Raw genomic sequence first — 21757 nt, 5'->3', positions numbered from 1 at the left:
TGCCTAACACAGGACGTACGACTCTTATTACCACATCACTTTTTTCGATACTTAAGCGATATGGCCCTTCCGGTTGTTTGCCTCCATATATTTCTAAGTTGAAAGTATAGGGGTAGTGAGCATCCACAAGTGCATATACCTGCACTCCATATTTTGCGGGCTTGCTAGGAATTTACTGCCTAAATGGACAGCGTCCCGTGCTGTTGAAAGTTTGTAAGGACCAGACCAAATATTTCACGTATTGAGGCCAGTTTGTCAAATTTTGCACGCACTTCACGATCATTAATATCATCTAATCGCAAAGTCCTGATAAGAAGTTTAAATCTTTCCTCAGGCATAGTCAAATAAATTGCATCAACTCCAGTGTGTTTTATGTGGTCAAATATTTGGCTTGTGCTCGATCGGCTTATTTACTGCTATCCACTCATCAACAGAATCCCAATAAGTCCCTTTATTTCAGTTGGATCTGTATATTTAACATCTCTCTCTCTAGAAAAATATGGTCTGTTTTTATGTTAGTGTATTTGGTTATGAGATAAATGATATTACCGTCCTAAAAATAAGGGACATGCAATTTTCGATAGTAGTTTTCTGTTGTGCGGTTCCTTTAGGACAAGGAGGAACATATACAATGTTATGAGCTCTAGTTCTTCCTATATTGAGAGGAGGAGTATTTGACCAGGCCGGGCGGTGTGGCCAAGCAGTTCTAGGCGCTTCAGTCTGGAACCGCGCGACCGCTACGGTCGGAGGTTCGAATCCTGCCAGGGGCATGGATGTGTGTGGTGTCCTTAGGTTAGTTAGGTTTAAGTAGTTCTAAGTTCTAGGGGACTGATGATATCAGATGTTAAGTCCCACAGTGCGCAGAGCCATTTTTTCTTTGACCAGATTGTGTCATCTACACCAGTATAAATATCAACCCGTCAGCTACTCCGGGATGGTTCATATGAAAATTCCGGACTGTTCTCAGTTGCCTCACCTGGTAATGCTCCCTCTTGCTCAGACTCAGATGGTCCAGCTCTTCCAGAACGTCGTCCTCATCGTTGTTACTTGAGTCGGAAGTATCTTCCTCGTCCTCAGTCTCCTTCAGCCATGCCAGAATCCGAGCTTCTTACCTCTGATCCATAATTTAGCCACAATTCAATGAACTTCTACTATTATTCCAAATATTTATACATTGTAAAACAATAATGAATAGGTGTAATACGTATCCCAACAAATAAGTGGAAAAAGTAGACTAACAAGGGGAGGCCGCCAATTGTGAAATTCAGATTCGACTCATACTGCGCATAATAAAAGCTCATGGCCAGAGGTGTAATGTGGCAAAGCACCAAGATGCACTTCTCAGCCGTTGTCGAGAAAATCGACAGTTAAAAGAAACCGTTGTGGTGAAATACTTTCTACGATTAATAATTTTCTACAGCGTCGTGGCGCAGCGGTAAGCGCTCGGGTTTGTAATCCGAAGGTCGCCGTATCGAATCTCGCACCATGCAACTTTTTTTTAGTATTTGTTTTTTGTAATTAAAATATATAAAATTCCCGGCAATCAGTTGCAACAATTATGCATATAATAAGTTGTTGAAAGTTGTTTGTCGTGGAAAAACTGGCGACTTCGAACATCATTATGTTTTCCGCAAACCAAGTTGTATTTCACAAATGTTATTAATTGTCTTCATAATGTTAACCACGTATAGTTAACGGAAGACGTAGAAACGATATTCCGAAACGAATACGTATAGCGTAAGTCAGACGTTCGAATTAGAATAGAGACCCCACGAACAGAAATTCGCTGTGGCAGGTATGAAATATAAACTCCGTTACTCGATCGTTACACTTGAAGGACAGATGTTGAATGGGCCGAAACGAGCCGCCGCATAACAGCGTGGTTGCCTGCTAACTTCGAAAGAAGGTAGATGCGGTCTCTGGCGCAACTTATAACTTCGTCGAAAATCAGTGCGGACGGGAGAGCTTTGGTACACCCTGTTAAAAAAACGGAAAAATGGAGGCGGTACAATTGGAGAGCGATCCGCCTTCACCAACATGCAGCGCCACGACGCTATAGAACACTATAAATCGTAGAGAATATTTCACCGCAACGGTGTCTTTTAACGGTCTATTTTCTCGACAACGGTTGAGAAGTGCATCTTGGTGCTTTGCCACATTACACCTCTGGCCATGAGCTTTTATTATGCGCAGTATGAATCGAATCTGAATTTCACAATTGGCGGCCTCCCCCTGTAAGAAAAAAAACTGTTTTCAAAAATACTTACGTAAAAGGTCACGTGGACGACAGTGGTAGACCGCCGACTTTGAGGAGGTACTAAAAAATGAAACGACTGTATGGCGGCCGGCCCGAGTGGCGGAGCGGTTCTAGGCGCTTCAGTCTGGAACCGCGCGACCGCTACGACCGCAGGTTCGAATCCTGCCTCTGGCATGGATGTGTGTGACGTCCTTAGGTTAGTTAGGTTTAAGTAGTTCTAAGTTCTAGGGGGCTGATGACCTCAGAAGTAAGTCCCATCGTGTTCAGAGCCATTTGAACCATTTGACTCTATGGCATTGTTGGCCAGGAGGCGAGGGAGTTCGGCCGCCGTATTGCAAGTTCATTTTAGTTAACGCTACTTCGGCGGCTTGCGGGTCAATGATTATGAAAATGATGATGACGGACACACAACCCTCAGTCCCCTGCCGGGAATAGGAACCGGGCCCCTTGTGTGGTACGCGGAAACACTACCCCCATGCTAAGGAGGCGAACCGACGAGGTCCTGTGAGCCAACCACACGTGACCGGCGCTCGCACAACACTGAGAGCGTCCGCCAACAGTCCATCTTAAAGTACACAGAAGCTCGATGCATTGTCGCTTCTGGACTTTCAAATTTATTTGAATTTCCACAGGTGGATTACACATGCAATCCACGCGACCACTGCAGGGTAACGAACTTGAAACTAGCAGTTCATAGCGCCAACTTTCTGTCAAATCATTCTCCTCTTCGGTAACATCCTGAACTGTATATGACTTCCGTCACACATTTCCTGTGGAGAGAGCTGAAATATCAATATGTTTTCGAATTTTTTTCTTTAACCATATAAAAAGTTGCACCCATATTTCAGTACGTCAGGGAAACGTTATTTGCTTTTATAGATGCATCCAGAAATCGTCAGATGATTCGTGTGATCATAAGGGATTCTTGTTTCTAGGTGGTTATAATCGGATGACTGCGTAGTTTCTTACACATACACAACATCGGCGGGCAGGTAAATGATGAAAGCTGCAGTTATTTTAGTAGAAAAACCACCCGAGTGTAATACTGCTTGTAACGTGACCTGAATGTATGAGCAACTTTTTCGCAATTTTTTTCTTACTATATGAGGAAAATATCTGATACAAACAATACACCTGTGTCGGACGGAGACATGACAGGTAGAAAGTGAGGTCAGACAACATATTTAAATTCACATATGGCCTGCAATACATGTCAGTAGCTTTGAGTTGTTTTTGTTTTGTAATTTTGTGAAAGAAATTGACTCACGCTATCTCAAGATTAATAGTTTTTAATCAACACAATAAGGTAAATTTAGTTAGGAAAACTATCTACTTTCGGCGGACAAGATCAATTTGTGTGGCCGACCCACTTCCAGAGCAACTGAAAAGATAGTTCCTGACAGACAGGACAAGCGTGCGGACACAAGTTGCGTTTCATATTTCCAGCGTTGTTGAGAACGGTGAATTAGTGTCCTCAGTGCTAGTATTCGGGAGCGGCTGCAGCGAATGATGGGTACATGTGGTCTCTGTCATTTGAGTTGTAGAATGCAAGAGTTCCCGAACTAATGTCGATGGAAACCTTTCGGTGCGTCTACCAAGGGCATAATGGCGGTCGCAGGCACAATACCTTGTTTCAGTAATGTTTCACCCATACTGAGACGTGACGACATTCTTCATCTGCCACACCAACTCAACAGCAGTAGCTCACCATCTACACATTCAGGGCAAGGAAGATCTTACGTTTATTCACAATATTACAAGTGTAGACAGCGCAGACAGTATTGTCGAATATGGGAAGCGATTTGAATAATAGACTAATTCAAGCTGATGGTTTCCAATTGTTATTTACCTAAACAGGTCCTCTTTCCATTACTCAAGTAACTTTACATTTTAATCTGAGTACATAAATGTGCTTTTCTAAAGTCTGCAATTAGAACAGCTACTTATCTTAAATATCTTAAGAATAGGAAACTGAACGCTCCCTCAGAGGTAAAGGAGAGAAAATGAATCCAGTGGTCGCTTATCAAAAGTAAGTTCCCCAATAACACAATTCAATTAAACTAATGTTAACTTCTGATTAATATTGAAGTGATTAATAACGTACAAACTTTTTTGGTCACATTGTACATTAAAATAGTGCATTACTAGCAAGTATGCTATTAGTACAGTAAAAAATGGAAATGTCGTGTGGCTAGGGCCTCCCATCGGGTAGACCGTTCGCCTGGTGCAGGTCTTTCGATTTGACGCCACTTCGGCGACCTGCGTGTCGATGGTGATGAAATGATGATGATTAGGACAACACAACACCCAGTCCCTGAGCGAAGAAAATTTCCGACCCAGCCGGGAATCGAACCCGGGCCCTTAGGATTAACAGTCTGTCACGCTGACCACTCACCTACCGGGGCGGACAGTACAGTAAAATCATCTTATCCGACTTTGGTTTGAGTTAGCAGAAAGCTAACGTGAAGTTCCGTAAATATTTCAGAAAAATTATAGATATTTTATTTGTTGCAAGGAACTCAAAAATTTCATTACTTGCCCATTTTCTTCAGAAACGCTGAACAACATAACCTTCTTCATAGCTCGCGATCAATCTTTGTAATTTCCGTTCGATTTTCAGGGGATTTCTCACGGTACGTGATCACCGTTGTTGTCGACTCTTACTGAGGCTATCGGCGTTTGCAGAGGCTGATTGGAACCACAAACAACTGAAGTAGTGCTTAAGGTATATGCTCTCTGGGCGAATAACAGAATAAGTTTCACGGTGATGACACACGCGAGCCAGTGCAAGCGGTTAAAGGTTTTTGTGTCAGTTGCGCGGCCGGCGGTAGCGGGAAAAAACAGCCGCACCCAGCGGACAGACAGAAAGCGTAAAGCAGCGGAGTTCGTAAACGTTCCTCCAACAAAAGTTTCCTCACTATCCGTGTAATCAATGCGACGATAAGCGCACAGGCTTGTAAGCTAATGTCTCTTCGCATTTAAAACTGATAGCAGTAGTGCAGGAAAGATAGTAAGGGGGGGGGGGGGGGGGAGGCATTCGAACGTGAACCTATTTTTCTAATCTTCCAGGTACCAGTTGAGATAGAAAATAACAGGCATAATTAGGCCTAAAAAAGGGACGAACGTTTGTCACACTTTTCTGTACCGTGACAGAATCTACTTAACTTGGCTTATTGCTAAACTTCAAAATGGTTCAAATGGCTCTGAGCACTATGAGATTTAACATCTATGGTCATCAGTCCGCTAGAACTTAGAACTACTTAAACCTAACTAACCTAAGGACATCACACAACACCCAGTCATCACGAGGCATAGAAAATGCCTGACCCCCGCCGGGAATCGAACCCGGGAACCCGTGCGTCCAAACTTCAGAAAAATTATAGATATTTTATTTGTTGCAAGGAACTCAAAAATTTCATTACTTGCCCATTTTCTTCAGAAACTCTGAACAACATAACCTTCTTCATAGCTCGCGATCAATGAATCAGTTTGACTTAAGTAACCTTCAGGTTTGTAAATTATGCGTTGTAAACTGGATATCGAAATAGGTAGGTTCACGATGACAACCTGTAAAACGGTAAATGAAGGACGATGTCAGGCATTTAAGCAATTAATGCTTGAGTGCACGAAAATTTTAATGAGGCACGAACGAGAGCTGTAACCTACAAGATGAGACTTTTGCCAATGGATTACAAGATGGCTGACGATAAGTACAGAATGATACTTTAATAAACAGTTCCAGTGTGCTTCAAAAAGCTACAAAAACAGAGAACACGTCGTTAATAATAAATATAGATAGTACAAGTGGCTGAGAGAACCCGTAGAGTGAATATACCCTGATTCAGAATGTGGAACAGGATACGATTCAGGTAAAAATGGAGAAGGTACTGGATCTAACAATGGATGAGGCACAGCCGAATACTGGCGTCGATTCAGTGAGTTTGTTAAACATAATGGTGACCCCAATAAATACTACTATGAACATGAATATGGCCTTGGTTGACTCAAAAGCGTCACGGATGGAAACGAATATAGAAACAAAAATTTAACAGTTAGAAATCAATTTGCAAACACAGAATCAAAAATTAAAAAGTAAAATCCAGAATCAGATGGAGACTGAGAATATTAAATTAGAAGGCATGATGTATGAATGGGATACAAACCCTTCAAAAAAAAGTGATGTAAATTTAGCTATACTGACGACACTAAATGAAAGCATCACAGAGATAAGTAAATCAATAGGTAATGTAAAAACTGAAGTAATTAAAAGTTAAGCAAATGTTACAGAAATAAAGAGAAGGCTTAACTCTGCAATCCAAACGATAGAGGAAACGGTGGAACCTTTAACTGAAGAGAAATTGCAGATGATTTTACATGCAGTTAAGAGAGGTATTTCAGAATTGACGAAAGCCAAATTTGAAGACGCGCCTAACACTACGACCAGTGCGCAACTATGCCTAGGTACTTGAATATAGAAGCAAGAACAAACAACGACTCTTGGAATGGGACTTTTACTCGCCATAACGATTTTTAGAAAGTTTTGCCCATACATGTGAATGAAGTTGCGAATTTAATAAATGCACTCAACCTTTGTAGTCTCGATATAACCATAATCCTTGTCTGTTCTTGAGACCACATTTGTTGGTCATGGAGGTTACTTCCTAGAAGGACAATAGCAGTGTGTAGTGTGTGTTCCACAGCCTGGCTATGTACTCGGTATGGAAAGGATGAAAGCTGACCTGCCGTGTAACGGAGGCAGCATTATTTAAGAAGGATTTTGTACTAATATGTTTGCAGGAAAGAAAAGAAAATTATATTAGTAGAAGAATGTTAAAAGGAGAAATTTTAAGGTAATTCAGTTTTTTATGCATATTTGAAACTGTGTAATTCATTAGTGTACTGTAGAAATATTGTAATGCAACATATGGGTTCGTCTTATAATTGAAACAAGTGCCAAGGAAAGAAATCGTACATTGGAAAACTATTAAAAACTATTTTGTGACTCTTTAAGCTTTCCCGGCGGATATGTTGTAAACAGGCTTCACATGTTTGCCGCCGGATGACGTTGTGCAAATTCCACAATATTTCCTCGGAGCACATGTCCGACATCTTGAGGTGGTTGAACCTTGCTGGTGGCGAGGTAGCACTGAAAGTATCCACATGTCGACGCCCCTGTGCATGGAACACACGCGCGAAGAACACGCAGGCGTGGAAATCAGAGGGTGGCTCCCACAATTCCACTATTGTCTTCCGCCTTCATGACCAGTTGGTCATGTACTTGAATATATGTGTGGCTGTTTAGAATCTGAGCCGGACACAAGAATAAGACCAATTGCACTTGAATGTCAAAGGGAAAGTGAATTTTATCACGCGTTCTTGTCGGCATGTTTGTCTGGAGCAATACAAGAGACTGAGTCAAAAGCATTATGCTGAAGAAATCTGAACAAAGAGACTTTTCCAACCCGGCAGGCTATTTTCAGCCCATGATATGCAAGAATCGCTTCTTGTCGAATCCGCACAATCCCTCTGAATTGATAAGAATTTGTTTGACTAAACTACCGACACACTTACGACAAATTATTTTGTCAGGACGCTGTAACGATGACATTGAGGATTCTCAAAATGTATTGCAAGAACTCAAAATTTACAGTGAGGAATTTTACTCATGAATCAAATACAGAGACGGCAACGGACAAAATTCCAGTCACAACGAAACAGATCAGATGATGGGTATTCTGCGAATCAGAACACAAACTGTGAACAAAATTATCGGTTCTTTAAGAGTCGTGATCGTAATTATTGAACCAATCAGCATTCGGGGGCTCAGTCACACAATCGCAGCAATTTCATAGACAGAAACAGAGGTCCTGGTTTTAGGAACCAAAGAAGTTATATCAATAATGTGATTCCAACAGAAATCAATATAATGAAAGAAATAATAGTAACTTGCGTGAAACACGAAACTTTAAGCGAGAAACTGAGAACACTGATTTCAGATCACATGGGTATCATTACAATCAAATACGAAACAGTTCGCGTGATCATAACAGTTACTACGAAAGAAATAACCAGGAGAGGCGCGATAGTGGAAATTTTAGTCCTGAACAATGTGCTGAAATAGTTGAGACTAGACCATCTAATCCTCGTCATAATGTTAGACGTGACGGGCCACAACAGGGATGACTGGTGGCACATACAGCAAACGACTTGTTCGCCGATGCAAAGAATTCTCCTCTCATACCATAAAAATGATGCATTATGGTTCTGTTAATGAACAAAATGAACAGTGTGAGCTTATCAATAATCAAAATGAGGAACAGATGTTAGGTGAAACCGACCATAATCCTGTCAACATCGAGACTGTTGAGGACCAATGACTAATCTGAAGGGACGTCAATGTTTTTGACTGGGTAACTAATGGCAGGTCATGGTCAGATGATGACAGTGAATGTGAAACAGATGCACATCCACAAGCAGTAGGAAACGTAAATAATGATGTGGTAGCGGATGTGGTAGACGATTTTCAGGAAGTTTTGCCCATAAATGTGAATACTCAACCTCTGCATTCTAGCCATGTATGGAAGTGAAACATGGACGATAAATAGTTTGGATAACAAGAGAATAGAAGCTTTCGAAATGTGGTGCTACAGAAGAATGCTGAAGATAGATGGGTAGATCAGATAACAAATGAGGAGGTATTGAATAGAATTGGGGAGAAGAGGGGTTTGTGGCAGAACTTGACAAGAAGAAGGGACCGGTTGGTAGGGCATGTTCTGAGGCATCAAGGGATCACAAAATTAGCATTGGAGGGCAGCGCGGAGGGTAATTATCATAGAGGGAGACCAAGAGATGAATACACTAAGCAGATTCAGAAGGATGTAGGTTGCAGTAGGTACGGGGAGATGAAGAAGCTTGCACAGGATAGAGTAGCATGGAGAGCTGCATCAAACCAGTCTCAGGACTGAAGACCACCACAACAACAACAACAACAACAACAACAGTGGATTTTGGTGACACTTTCTAAGAAAAAGCATTTTGTGACGTGGATTCAGAGGGGAGACGAATAAAGTTTGATTATATACTTTGTTAGAAGATAGACAATCAGAACATCTTAATTCATCCTGAGTTGGACAGGTGTCTTTATCAGCCGTATTAGACTTAGGTGGTCCTGTTTCGGTAATCAGTGAGCAAGTTTGTAAGGGGTCACCACCCTGCTGGAGTAAATGTAATTTCGATGTATTGCTCACGCGCTGCCTGCGACAGAAAATATCTTTGCTGCAATAGAGTCGCAGGTCAGAACAGTCTCAGCAGCAGTTGCAGTCGCTCGCTGCTACAGTGCTGTTGCAGTCTGTCACTGGTACAGCGCAGTTCAAAGCCATGTATTGTAAGGGAAATTTTATTATTTTTATTGGCATGCGCGTAGTTGACTCACTTGTCTGAGATGTTAATATGAGTTTGTTTCAATATTTTTGTGATTCGTCAGCACCAGTTGACCCAGATTTGTAATATTCAGTTCTTCATATAATGGATTGCAGATCTTTATTAATAATGCAAAGGATTTTCAGAATGTAACTTTTACCAGTCTACAAAAAAGGAAGGAATAATTTTGCCTTAAGTCATTACCAGTCCCGATCCAGTCATTTATTTCAATTTAAATATTTCAGAAATTTTCTCAGATCATAGTCATGTGTTCTTTAGTAATTAGACGACCAGCTGTGCAGCTATGTGAATAAGCAAAGTCAATTTTTCTAATAATTCAGACCTCAGACAAGTGTTGTCCAGTATCAGTAGATAGGACAGCATTGCACTAAGCTGTGCCATTCACTATCAGATATGTAGACAGCGTTATCCGGCGACACCATCATAAGGTAAGAATTTTTCAGTTTATTCAGATTGATTTTCCAGGGCTGTGGAGTAGCTTTGCTTACTTCAAAATGTATCAGTTTTCATGAGTTAATATATTAACAAAAAATTACAATTTTTATTATTTTATATGGGAAGGTTACAAGTTTTCAGCAAATGTTAGGAATTAACTGTTTGTCCAACATTTCCGTTCCAACGAATCAAAATTATGGGTGTGATTAATCTGTAGAGGTTGGAAACCAAACACGTTTCGATTTCGTTTACCAAGGTCGTTAGTTTCCTGTTAACTTCTTCATTCTGCCCTTTCTTACTACATAAATGATACTAGGTTTTGAGTTTTTGACTGAATACAAGGCTACTCTCAACTTTCATGATGCTAAGACGAAAGCTGAAGTCGATGGCAAGTTAGTCTGCTTGAAATTTTAGAACTGTATTTCAAAGGAGGAAGAAGACGTCAACTGTTTGAAATTTTTATCTTCGTCAAATTCACAAACTACACTGAACCTATTGGTCATACATTATTTCTCAGAAGACGGAAGGGTCTTTTAATATCCCTGAAATTATACGTGACAAAGTAAACAGTGTAGAAGATGCTTTCGAAATAGAGAGGTAGGAGTTATTTGGTGTCTTACACTCTGATGTCTTTGTCAACAAACCTGATACCATACGAAATTTTCAGTATGAATTTGAAGTGAAGAGGCATACAAAGTTTTTCGTCTCACCTTACGTTATTCCACTGTATACTGAGCAGAAATGAGGGCGTATTTACTGAAAACCCGCCAAAGCTTTATTCGGAATTAAAGCTGTATTCAACATTAAAGGAATTTACTTCGTTACGAACTGAATGTCATTTCAAATCATAAACACATCCTTTGTTAACACCAACACACACCTTGGTAAGTCTGGTAAATCTATCTTGCCTAAACTGCAGTATAGACTGTTATTAGGCTACAGGCATCCGACTAATAAATATTTGTTTGCAAGTTGGTGTATATGTTTTATCGTCCACAGGTGGAATTTTTCACTTTAAATTAGGAAGCAACTATTAGGCAAACAGCAGTTTATTCTATTTATTCAGGTAATATCTCAGCGAAAAACAATACGGATAAAATTTAACACACATTGAAAATAACATATGCGATTGGAATGGGGCAGAATGGTATACGTCAAGTATCACCACCAGATGCACAGTGCACTCAATTCCACGCAACATGCATTTCTAAAAGTTTAATGTCACTATTCTGAAATCACGAAAGATACCGCACTATGTGTCGATAATTCAGAGCCTCTTACTTATAATGGCTTTGACTATGAAGTAATCGATTTAGTTGGCCTAGTTATGTAATTTATTTATAGGTATTTAGGATAAAAATCGTGGACTGGAAGCAAATTCCCATTACCATGCTACTTGTACGAACCAAGCAGAATGTAGTACCATGTAATGCTCATTCTCCTGGTCGCCAACTAGATGTTGAAAACAATTTATTTTTGCACTGGAACCTCGAGAAAATAACGTACATTAGGCATTTCTCCCAGATAGCTCAATCATCTATATATTCGTATCAAGGACTCATCAAACAGATAAAAGTTTCACCAGTCATACTGTGTGTGATTTAATAATAAAATCAGAGTAATGAGAACACACTCTCATCATATGTCCGAAGTAACTGTTTTGGCCGTTATCGGGATCATTATATCTGAGGCGACAGAAGTAATTTGACAAACTTGCAGGGTTATGATCCCCAAATGAGATACGAAGGTCGTCGTCCTCATCTAAGGCTGCAGTTTTAATGGAATGTAAAGGGCAAGAACTGACGCACTGGCAGTCACAGCTTCCACAATGCAGCGCCTGGCCATCTTCCTTGTGTGCCTGCTGAGCTCTGCTCAGGATCGTCTGCCAGCATAGCCAACTACCCGTGGCAACTGTCTTTCCGGTACGGCGGTTCCCTCATCGGTGGAGCATCCATCATCAATGCCAACTGGGCGCTGACGGCTTCTCACTGAGTGGATGGCCTCAGCGCCTATCTGATCAGTTTCCGAGCTGGCACCTCGACTCATGGAAGCGGTGGTTTCGTCAGAAGCGCCACCTCTGGCTACATGCACGACGACGATACCTTTGACTACGATGTTGCTGTTGTTCAGGTTTGTGACATTTGCCTAAAATCGATTAGACATAACTTCTCAACATTTTCTAGATCACCTGGATGACGACGTTGATTAGGCCTCTCTTCTTTGTTAACACACAGGCGAATATTCAGGAAAGATTTTCTTCTATCATGGATGTTGCATGATGCCGCCGCGTCTCTCACAAAAATTTTTTCTCCTTTTACAGCTCTTCTGTTTTTTGGCTCCCATATACAATCCTTTTCCTAACAAAGCACGGCACGTGCCCATTTTGCAACTACGGCCAGCAGGTAGGTACCACAGAACTCCTGTCCACAAGACCAATTGGAGGTAAAGGGTCAAGTTGGAGGGACAACTACAAAGTTAGTCCATTTTAGAGAGGCCTCGTCCTACAAGTTTCCTGTACGCTACCGAAACATATTTGGCACTTAAACTTTGCATCAGCTCAACGTAACCGCACCTTGTCACTCAGTGAGTTACTATGAGGGAAACTACGGCATGACTCAGAACACTGATCACCACGAGTTTTTCGTAGCTATTGCACTTACGCTTACTCGTTGGTGGTGATGAATATTTTGTTCTATCCCTAGGACGGGAACAGTGTATATTAGATTCGAATGACGATTAGTCACCATATTCCATCATTACCCAATCATTCTAGAAGAAACGATTTCAGCTTTCCATTCGGTGGAAATGAGTAAAAGGAAGAAGTTGTTTCCGTGTAAACGCCACGCTTTAATGTCTGGTCGCACTTTCACCAGTGCGATGTGGTGCACCTTTTCCTAGTCGCCAACAGCTGATGAATACAATTTATTTTAATTTTTTGCACTGGACCCTGAAGGAAATAACGCACATTAGGAACGTAGTCTGTATATGAAGGACTTATATCAATAGTGGTACAAGTCTATTTTTGTTTATTGTGAGATACAGAGTCCTAAAGTTAAATGAGTGCTGAAAAATCTGCAGTTGAGATAGCAGAAATATTCAAGCATATCTCTCTTCTTGCTAGAGATGAACCTTTCTTTCTGTTTATTTGGATGATTAATCTCAGAAGCATTATAGGCAGAAAAGTGGAGGTAATGGACTTATACCACTATTGAAATAAGCCCTTTGTATGTAGTTACGGAAACAGATGGAAAACAAAGTCAGACACACTAAACAATGAGCTCATCGCATTCTTTGGAGGCGTACCAATTTTCCTTTGATGTATCATTCACGAAAATTGTTTTCAATACACAGCAGACAACTGTCAACAACCACCCTTCATCAGTTGATGAACCCAACTAATCATCGTCAAAACTCTTTAGGAAATTAAGGCTGTATGATAATTAGAAATAATAAAACTAAATTATTCGAATTCCGGGCGGGAAGGAGCGCCTGATCCCCGGCACGAATCCGCCCGGCGGATTTGTGTCGAGGTCCGGTGAACCAGCCAGTCTGTGGGTGGTTTTTAGGCGGTTTTCCATCTGCCTCGGCGAATGTGGGCTGGTTCCCCTTATTCCGTCACAGTTACACTGAGTCGGCGATTGCTGCCCAAACACGTTCTCCACGTACGCGTACACCACCATTACTCTGCCACGCAAACATAGGGGTTACACTCGTCTGGTGTGAGACGTTCCCTGGGGGGTCCACCGGAGGCCAAACCGCACAATAACCCTGCGTTCGGTGTGGGGCGGCGGAGAGGAGAAGTGGACTACGGTAGTCGTCGTGGTGTTGTGGACCACTGCGGCTGCGGCGTGGACGGAGCCTCTCCGTCGTTTCTACGTCCCCGGTTAACATACAATACAATACAAATTATCCGAAACTCATTGTGGTCGATGGAATTTTTAAATTAACTTATTCGGTACAATACAATATGAAGAGATAGTGGGAAAGAGATTTTTCTAGTAAACTAAAATACAGAAATTATGGGAGTATTACCTGATTCGCACTGGATAAAGAAGAAAATCGGAAGATTGCTGCAGAACATAGAAAGAATGGCAGATTAGGGTCTAGCACCATCTGGAGTTTAGATAACCGAGACATAGTAGGATCACAGATGGATGAGGCAAGACAAGTATGGAAGCTGCAGGCGAAGAGTCGTGAGTATAGAATCGGCACTGAAATAAGAATAATGCGGAAACAGGGAGATTTGCGGATTGCATGACTGTTTGATCTGCATAACAAATAGATTGTTACTCCAAGATCCTGCACAAATTTTGAGAGCTATATGGATGTGAAAATCGCGTTGTTCTTGATGTCGTTGTCAAAATGTTCCCCTTAATCTGCCAATCCAACAAGTGTGTTATTAGGAATTTTGTTCAAGAATCAGAAGATGAATATAAACTAGGAAAAGGACGGGAGAGACGGGAAGGTTTCACTCAGATTACATCATGAACAGGCAGAGATTCCGAAATCAGTTATAGACTCTAAGGCATTAACAGGAGCAGACGCACACTCACATCATCACAGATTAGTAATCGTGAAGTGTAGGCTGGAGTTACGAGACTGGTCAGGAAGAAACAATGCGCAACGACGTGGGATACGGAAGTACTAAGGAGTGAAGAGATATGCTTGAAGTTCTATCAGGCAATAGACACTGAGATAACGAATAGCTTAGCAGGAAGTTCAGTTGAAGAGGAATGGACATCTATGTAATCATAGAAGTAACTTTAAGAAAAGTACGGTAACTACCAAGAAATTATCGGTAACAGAAAAAATACTTTACTTGATCGAGGGAAAAAGTATGTACAAAAATATTCAGGAAAATTCAGAACACATAAATACCAGTGGCGTAGGTAATAAATAGACAGGAAGTGTAAAGAAGTTAAGGGAAATGGATGCACTAAAAATGATAAGAAATCGAAATAGAAATGATTGGCATATGGTCTGACTCAGCATATTGAAAAGTCAAAACAACCTTTCTAGAAAATTAAAAGTATGGACTTTAACGTTAAGAGTGCAATTTAAATTCCACTGTTAGTTCCAGAGGAGAGAGAGACACGTTGAAAGAGTAGACTGAAGGCCTGTGGTAAGAGGAGAACATGTCTAACAACGTGATAGAAGAAGATACAACGAACGACGGAGAAGAGAGAGGCGATCCAGCACTAGAATCATTATCTGAGAGAGCTTTGTACAACTGAAGATCACCGATAGATAACATTCAATTGGAATTTCTAAAATCGTTGCGCGAAATGGCAGTAAGAAGACGATTCACGTTGGTGTGTTAAATGTATGAGACTGGAAGTATACCAGTTCTGACGTTTCGATTGATGATGAAAGCAAAAGTGAAGAAAAATCATGACACGTTTACAGTATTTACTGACCTGGAAAAAGCGTCCGGCAATGTAAAACGGTGCATGATGTGGGAATTACTGAGAAAAATATATGTAAACCGCAGACAAAGACTGGTAATAGACAACTAATTACACGAGTCCAAAGGGAACAATAAGACTGAAGACGAAGAACGACTTGCCGGGATTGGAAAGGGTATAACAAAGGGGTGTGGAATTTCGCCCATACTGTTCAATACATAAATCGAAGAAAGAATGACGGAGATAAAATAATGGTTCAAGCTTAGAATTACAATTCAGGATGGAAATATGTCGATGATGAGATTCGCTGATTACATTGTTTCCCTCATTGAAACTGAAGAAGAGTTACAGAATCTGTGGAACACAATGATCAGCGTAATGAGGACAGAGTATGGGCTGAGAGTAAATGAAAGGACGACGAAAGTATTGAGATGTAGCCCAAATGAGAATAGCCAGAAACCTATCATCAGGATCACGAAGTAGTTCTGTTGTCTACTGGCAAAAAGGGCATTCCGGGCAAACAGAAGCCTACTGTTATCAAATGGTTCAAATGGCTCTGAGCACTCTGGGACTTAACTTCTGAGGTCATCAGTCCCTTAGAACTTGGAACTACTATAACTTAACCAACCTAAGTACATCACACACATCCATGCCCGAGGCAGAATTCGAACCTGCGACTGTAGCGGTCGCGCGGTTCTGGACTGAAGCGCCTACAATCACTCGGCCAACTCGGCCGGCCTACTGTTATCAAACATAGGATTTAAAGTTATGGATAAATTACTGAGAATGTACGGTTGGAGCACAGCACTGTATGGTAATGAAACATGGGCTGCTGAAATATCGGAACAGAAGAGAAACGAAGCATCTGAGAAGGAGTGCAGCGGAAGAATGTCAAAAATTGGGTTGAATGATCACGTATGGAATGGGGAGGTTCTCCGCAGAATCGGCGAGGAAAGACTTAAGGGGGCGGGGGAGGGGGGGGGGGGCTGAAAGTTGTAGAGCACGACTGAGGATGGAATATACGCAAGAAATAACTGACGACGTAAGTTGCAATTGCTACTCTGAGATGAAGATTTTGGCACACAGGAGAGGAATCGGTGGGGGGCTGCATGAAATCATTCAGAAGACTGATAATATTCTGTCTGAACTGTCAGTTGATACATCAACCGTCGGTCGGCTGCAATTTCCTACAGTCTTCCTGCTTACATCCATTTGCTTCATCTGCTAACTGCCTCGTCGACCTACCTACGTTGTCCATTATGTCCTTTATGTGTACTGTAAACAGTAACGGTCCTGTTACACAATTTTAGGTGCCCCCAAGATTAGATTTACACCTAGCGATTTTACTCCATTACGAACGACGTGTCGAGTGCTGTCTGCAGGAAGGACAACAAATCAGTTACACTTGTGGTCCGATAAGTGGTAAGTGCGTATTTAGTTCATTAACAACAATGCGAAGTTGTACCGGATACCTGCAAGAGGTCAGGGAAAACAGCATCTACCTGAACGCCGTTTCTACAACATTTTCCTTCTCATGTCCTATCACAGCGAGATGAGTTCCCTCCGATCTCTGTCTGCTGAATCCACACTGTTGCTAGACGAAACTTTCTCGTTTCCTAAAACGTCACCGAGCGAGGTGGCGCAGTGGTTAGACACTGGACTCGCATTCGGGAGGACGGCGGTTCAATCCCGCGTCCGGCCATCCTGATTTAGGTTTTCCGTGATTTCCCTAAATCACTCCAGGCAAATGCCGGGATGGTTACTCTGAAAGGGCACGGCCGACTTCCTTCCCCATCCTTCCATAATCCGATGAGACCGATGACCACGCTGTCTGGTCTCCTTCCCCAAACCAACCAACCAACCAACCTAAAACGTCATAATGCTTAGGCTTAAAACCTCTTCCACAATTCTGCCCAAGACAGCGACATCGGTCCAGGACTGCGTGCATGTTCATGCTGAACTCTTACATTTACGTATCTTCCGTTAATCGTACTGTGTAGGATAAACTATTGCTAGAAGGGAAGCATGTTACTTTGCATAACCTCTATAGAAACTCTCGGGTATTCACTGGCGTCCACATACTTCTACGCTATCGAATAGTATTAATTTATTTGCTATTACGCAATTACTTCTCTCAGTATTTGTCATTTCGGCGTTCGTGAGTTTATTGAATGATCTTCCGCCATGAAACTATTCCCGAAGATCAGTTCAGTAATTCGACCTTTTCTCCGTCATCTTTTGAATTGGTTACAATATTGGTACTGAGCGACTGACTTTGCAAAAAGCAGAATTTCTTATCATTTTTAACCATATCTGCCGGCTAAATTTCACTTTCGAATTCGTTGAACGCTTCCTGAATTTCTCTCCTTGTACAATTTTTAGGTTCTTTCAGCTTAGGACTGTTAACCAGGGTTTGAATTCATTAAAATATGTTGTAAAGCGCTCTATATATCGTTAAAAAAACCGCAATATGCTGTTTGATATTCTTGTCGTGGGAACATTACTTGGCGTATGATTCATGTTATGTACGCATGCTGTTCCTCGCGTAATGTTCAGTATTCAAGGATACGACCCTAACGCTAATTCGAAGCCAAAAAGTCTACTGAACATGGGTTCTAAAATGCATACCCTGAGACCTATGAGCACTTTTCCATCTTCGATCCTCTCAGACCTATCTCTTCTACTGCAAGTTCCTTGATTACCATATTTTGATAGGTGGTTCTATGGATCAAAACCAAAAAAAAAAAAAAAAAAAAAAAAAGTACAGTTAACACGTGCTCTAAAGTGTATATCTTAGAGCTTTGAGCAATTTCCTGTATTCGCTACTGTGAAGCACGTCTCACCTACTGAACGAGAGCTCGTTGCTCATGACCCTAGTAACACCAACGTGTTTTCGATAACACGATCTACCAAGGCGAGGTACTTTATGGTAACTGCAAAAATGAAAATAAAAAATTTCGTTAACTATTTTGAGCTTTTTAAATAGGTAGAGATGTACGAGCAGTGTCCAGAACCTGAAAATATCCTTCAAGACACTGTTAGCAATAATAAAGTTATACATCGTGAGAAGAGGTGCTTCATGACAACTAAAAATATTTAAAAATAGAAATTTATTCATAACATAGTATTTAAAGATATATAGATGTGTAAGAAGAGTTCTGAACACGAAAATATGAAGATATTTGTTACAAAAAGTCACCTTCACCCCTAAAATATAAATTCTTGGTTTAAGTTCAACCAAAAAAGCAATAAAATTATAGATAGCAGTATAAGAAACAATTAAAAACTATAAATACTTTTTCAGTGTTTTAAAATATAAGGTACATGACTGGATAACAATATTTTCGGAACTTGGGAATAAAGTACAACCCCGCCTCCCGGGCCACCCTTGGTATTGCGAGAGTTAAGGTATGCATTTTGGAGGCCATGTTCACTAGACCTTTTTGCAGAGAATGATCGTTCCTGTCATGTCCTATCCTAATGAATTACATGAGAAAGTGAGTGTTATAGAAGGGGACAAGGAATGCTGATGTTTAGAGGGGAAAGTATAAAGGGATTTAAGAGAGATGGAGAACCATAAAGCAAGATTCGTTTCCTATGGGGCAAAACTTTACTAATGATGATACCTGGAAGACTTCACACATGACTGGAAAAAATACTCAGAGACACTGCATAGATTTAGAAGACGGAAAGGTACAAGAGATGTAATTTGACTTACAGGTGACAGCTAGACTGAAAGAAGAAGGTCATACTGTTTCCACTGATTTCGTGAAAGTCTTTGACAGAGTACAGTGGAATAAATTGGTGGAAATTCTAAGGAAGAATGGAGTCGACTGGACGGATAGAAGACCGATTAACAAACTATGCATACAACATAAAACACTAGTACAGATTTTGAATGAGATGACAGGTGAAAGTACAATTCGAAGGAGACAGGGGGAAGGCTGCTGTCCCTCCACAGTACTGTTTCACAGATATATGGCACCCATTACTCAGAAATTTTTGAAACAAAAAAAAGGAGTGTGTGTTATTGGTGGGAAGGTAGAATGTATTCAGTCTGAGGCCGATGCGGTGTTATTGGCAGACAGCGAAAGCACTATGATCTGAATATTTAAAGAATTGAGTAAGACCTGTGGGAAGTCGGGATGACGATTAATATGAAAAAGACAAAATGCATGGTGATAAGCGGAGGAAAAATAAGAACTATAGAGTAATAACAGGAACATATAGAACAAATTAGTGCTGGATAGCATAATAACCGAAGGCATGAGAGCCGGCCGCGGTGGCCGTGCGGTTCTAGGCGTTCCAGTCCGGAGCCGCGCTGCTGCTACGGTCGCAGGTTCGAATCCCACCTCGGGCATGGATGTGTGTGATGTCCTTAGGTTAGGTAGGTTTAAGTAGTTCTAAGTTCTAGGGGACTGATGACCACAGCAGTTGAGTCCCATAGTGCTCAGAACCATTTGAACCATTTTTGAAGGCATGAGATGTAATAAGTAGGTGAAAACGAATATAGCGATTGACATGGTGGCATTAAATATAAACAGCAGGCTTCTATGTGGGGGTATGGACAGGTACCTGATAAAGGGATTAGCAATGTGATTTATATGGAGAGTGGCATCATACGGAACTGAGACTTGGTCAGTGAGGAAGGAGGAAGAGAAAAGGACAGAAGCATTTGAGATGTGGATCTGGAGGAAAATGGAAGGGGAAAAATGGGTAGACAAAGTGAGAAATGAGGTGTTGAGAAGGGTGAATGAAAAGAGAGAACTTGTAAAAGCTACAACGAAGAAAAAACACAATTGCCTTGAACGTTCCTAGAAAGAGACTCATTACCGATGCATAATATGGAATTAACAGTGAACGGAAAAAAAGCGAAGGACGCAGAAGATTCCAGATGACGGATAGTGCCAGGATAGAAAACAATTTTGAGAAAATGTGTAGTAAATGACAGGACTGCATGGAGAGCTCATTTAAATACCTCCCCTAGGCCCAAACACTACAATGATGGTGGCATAACCCTGTATGTTGACCATTCCTCCTGGGACTCGTTGTCAATTCTGAAGAGGGACAACTTACTTCTGAAACAGCTCATGAAAGTAGTCATATATGATATTTGTATCCTGGGTTAGCTTTGTTTTAAAGCAGCGAATAATTCTTCCTCCTCTGTCATCAAACTCCATTTCCAGTCAGAATGTTCTGATCACACTGAAATGATATTTGAAAACACTCACGTTCGTTTTCCAGGTCATAGATCACAGATGGCACTACGTTCCATGTAGCGTATGTGCATTGATTGTTTCTGGTTTTAGGGTGTCTGGATCTCTACTGGGTACGAACGCACGAGCAGTGACCCTCGCCAGTGACAACTACGACCCACCAGGTGGCCTCGCCGTGGCGGTGACTGGCTGGGGAGCCACGTACACCGATGGACCGTCCGCCAGTAGTCTGCTCAAGGTGGACATCAGCATCTTGGACCGCAACATCTGCAAAAACATCTTCGCCAAAATCAACACTGTGACCGACCGCATGGTGTGCGCCGGCCAGGCCTGCAAGAGTGTCTGAAGCCGAGACTCCGGCGGCCCCTGGCCAATGGCGGCACTCAGGTGGGCATCGTCTCCTGGGGGAGCTCACAGTGTGAGGCCATCCCCGATGTCTACGCCAGCGTCGGCGACCTGCGCTCCTGGATCCGATCTGCATCTGGCGTCTAAGGTCTCTTGGTTCTCTACCTTCCTGGGTTCCCTCCAGTGGCCCATGTAACGCAAACAAACTGTCTGCTGCAACTAATTGCCCATTTAAATAAAGACTGTGATCAATGTAAACGTCTAGTCGTTTATTTTAATTTTTTTCTCATTCCATAGAAAGTACTGCGGGCTGGACGCAACACACTGAAGATGAGACAGGAATTACAGAAGGCGAGTAGCCTTCACTCTATGCTGTTGTAAGTGCCTATGTGGACGATTTCTTTACATAGGCATTAAAAAAGAGACATGAAATAAATTAATCTTTCGGAAAGTTCAATGTGCTGAATTATTGTATATTTTGTGTTATTTGACAATTGATTACAGGTTGTAATGTTGACGCATTACGTTTTTCTGAAAGCGGTGTTGATATTCAAGACAATAAAAGTGGGTTAAAATCCGTGAGCTATCTGGGGAAGTTAACCTTGCATTACTGAGCAACTATTTCACCAGGTATCCAGTCTAGCTTACCAAATTCCGAA

At 41.4% G+C, this 21757-nt stretch overlaps 1 protein-coding gene across 1 annotated transcript; it reads left to right on the top strand.

Moving 5' to 3' along the window:
- Window positions 1-3360: 3360 nt before the first annotated feature.
- LOC124545701 (trypsin Blo t 3-like) lies at window positions 3361-21099 on the top strand. The gene is made up of 2 exons (XM_047124647.1): window positions 3361-3422; window positions 20847-21099. The coding sequence occupies exons 1-2, from the start codon at window positions 3361-3363 to the stop codon at window positions 21097-21099; spliced, it is 315 nt and encodes a 104-aa protein (XP_046980603.1).
- The last annotated feature ends 658 nt before the right edge of the window (window positions 21100-21757 follow it).

Source organism: Schistocerca americana, chromosome 8, assembly GCF_021461395.2.
Source record: "Schistocerca americana isolate TAMUIC-IGC-003095 chromosome 8, iqSchAmer2.1, whole genome shotgun sequence".
NCBI classification, from domain to species: Eukaryota; Metazoa; Arthropoda; class Insecta; order Orthoptera; family Acrididae; genus Schistocerca; species Schistocerca americana.
This window is presented reverse-complemented; position numbering and strand designations above follow the sequence as displayed.

Coding starts and splice junctions, on each gene's coding strand:
- LOC124545701 (XM_047124647.1), top strand. CDS start 3,361: ATGAGGAAAATATCTGATACAAACAATACACCTGTGTCGGACGGAGAC. Junction 3,423..20,846: donor GGAGACATGACAGGTAGAAA/GTGAGGTCAGAC, acceptor TTCTGGTTTTAG/GGTGTCTGGATCTCTACTGG.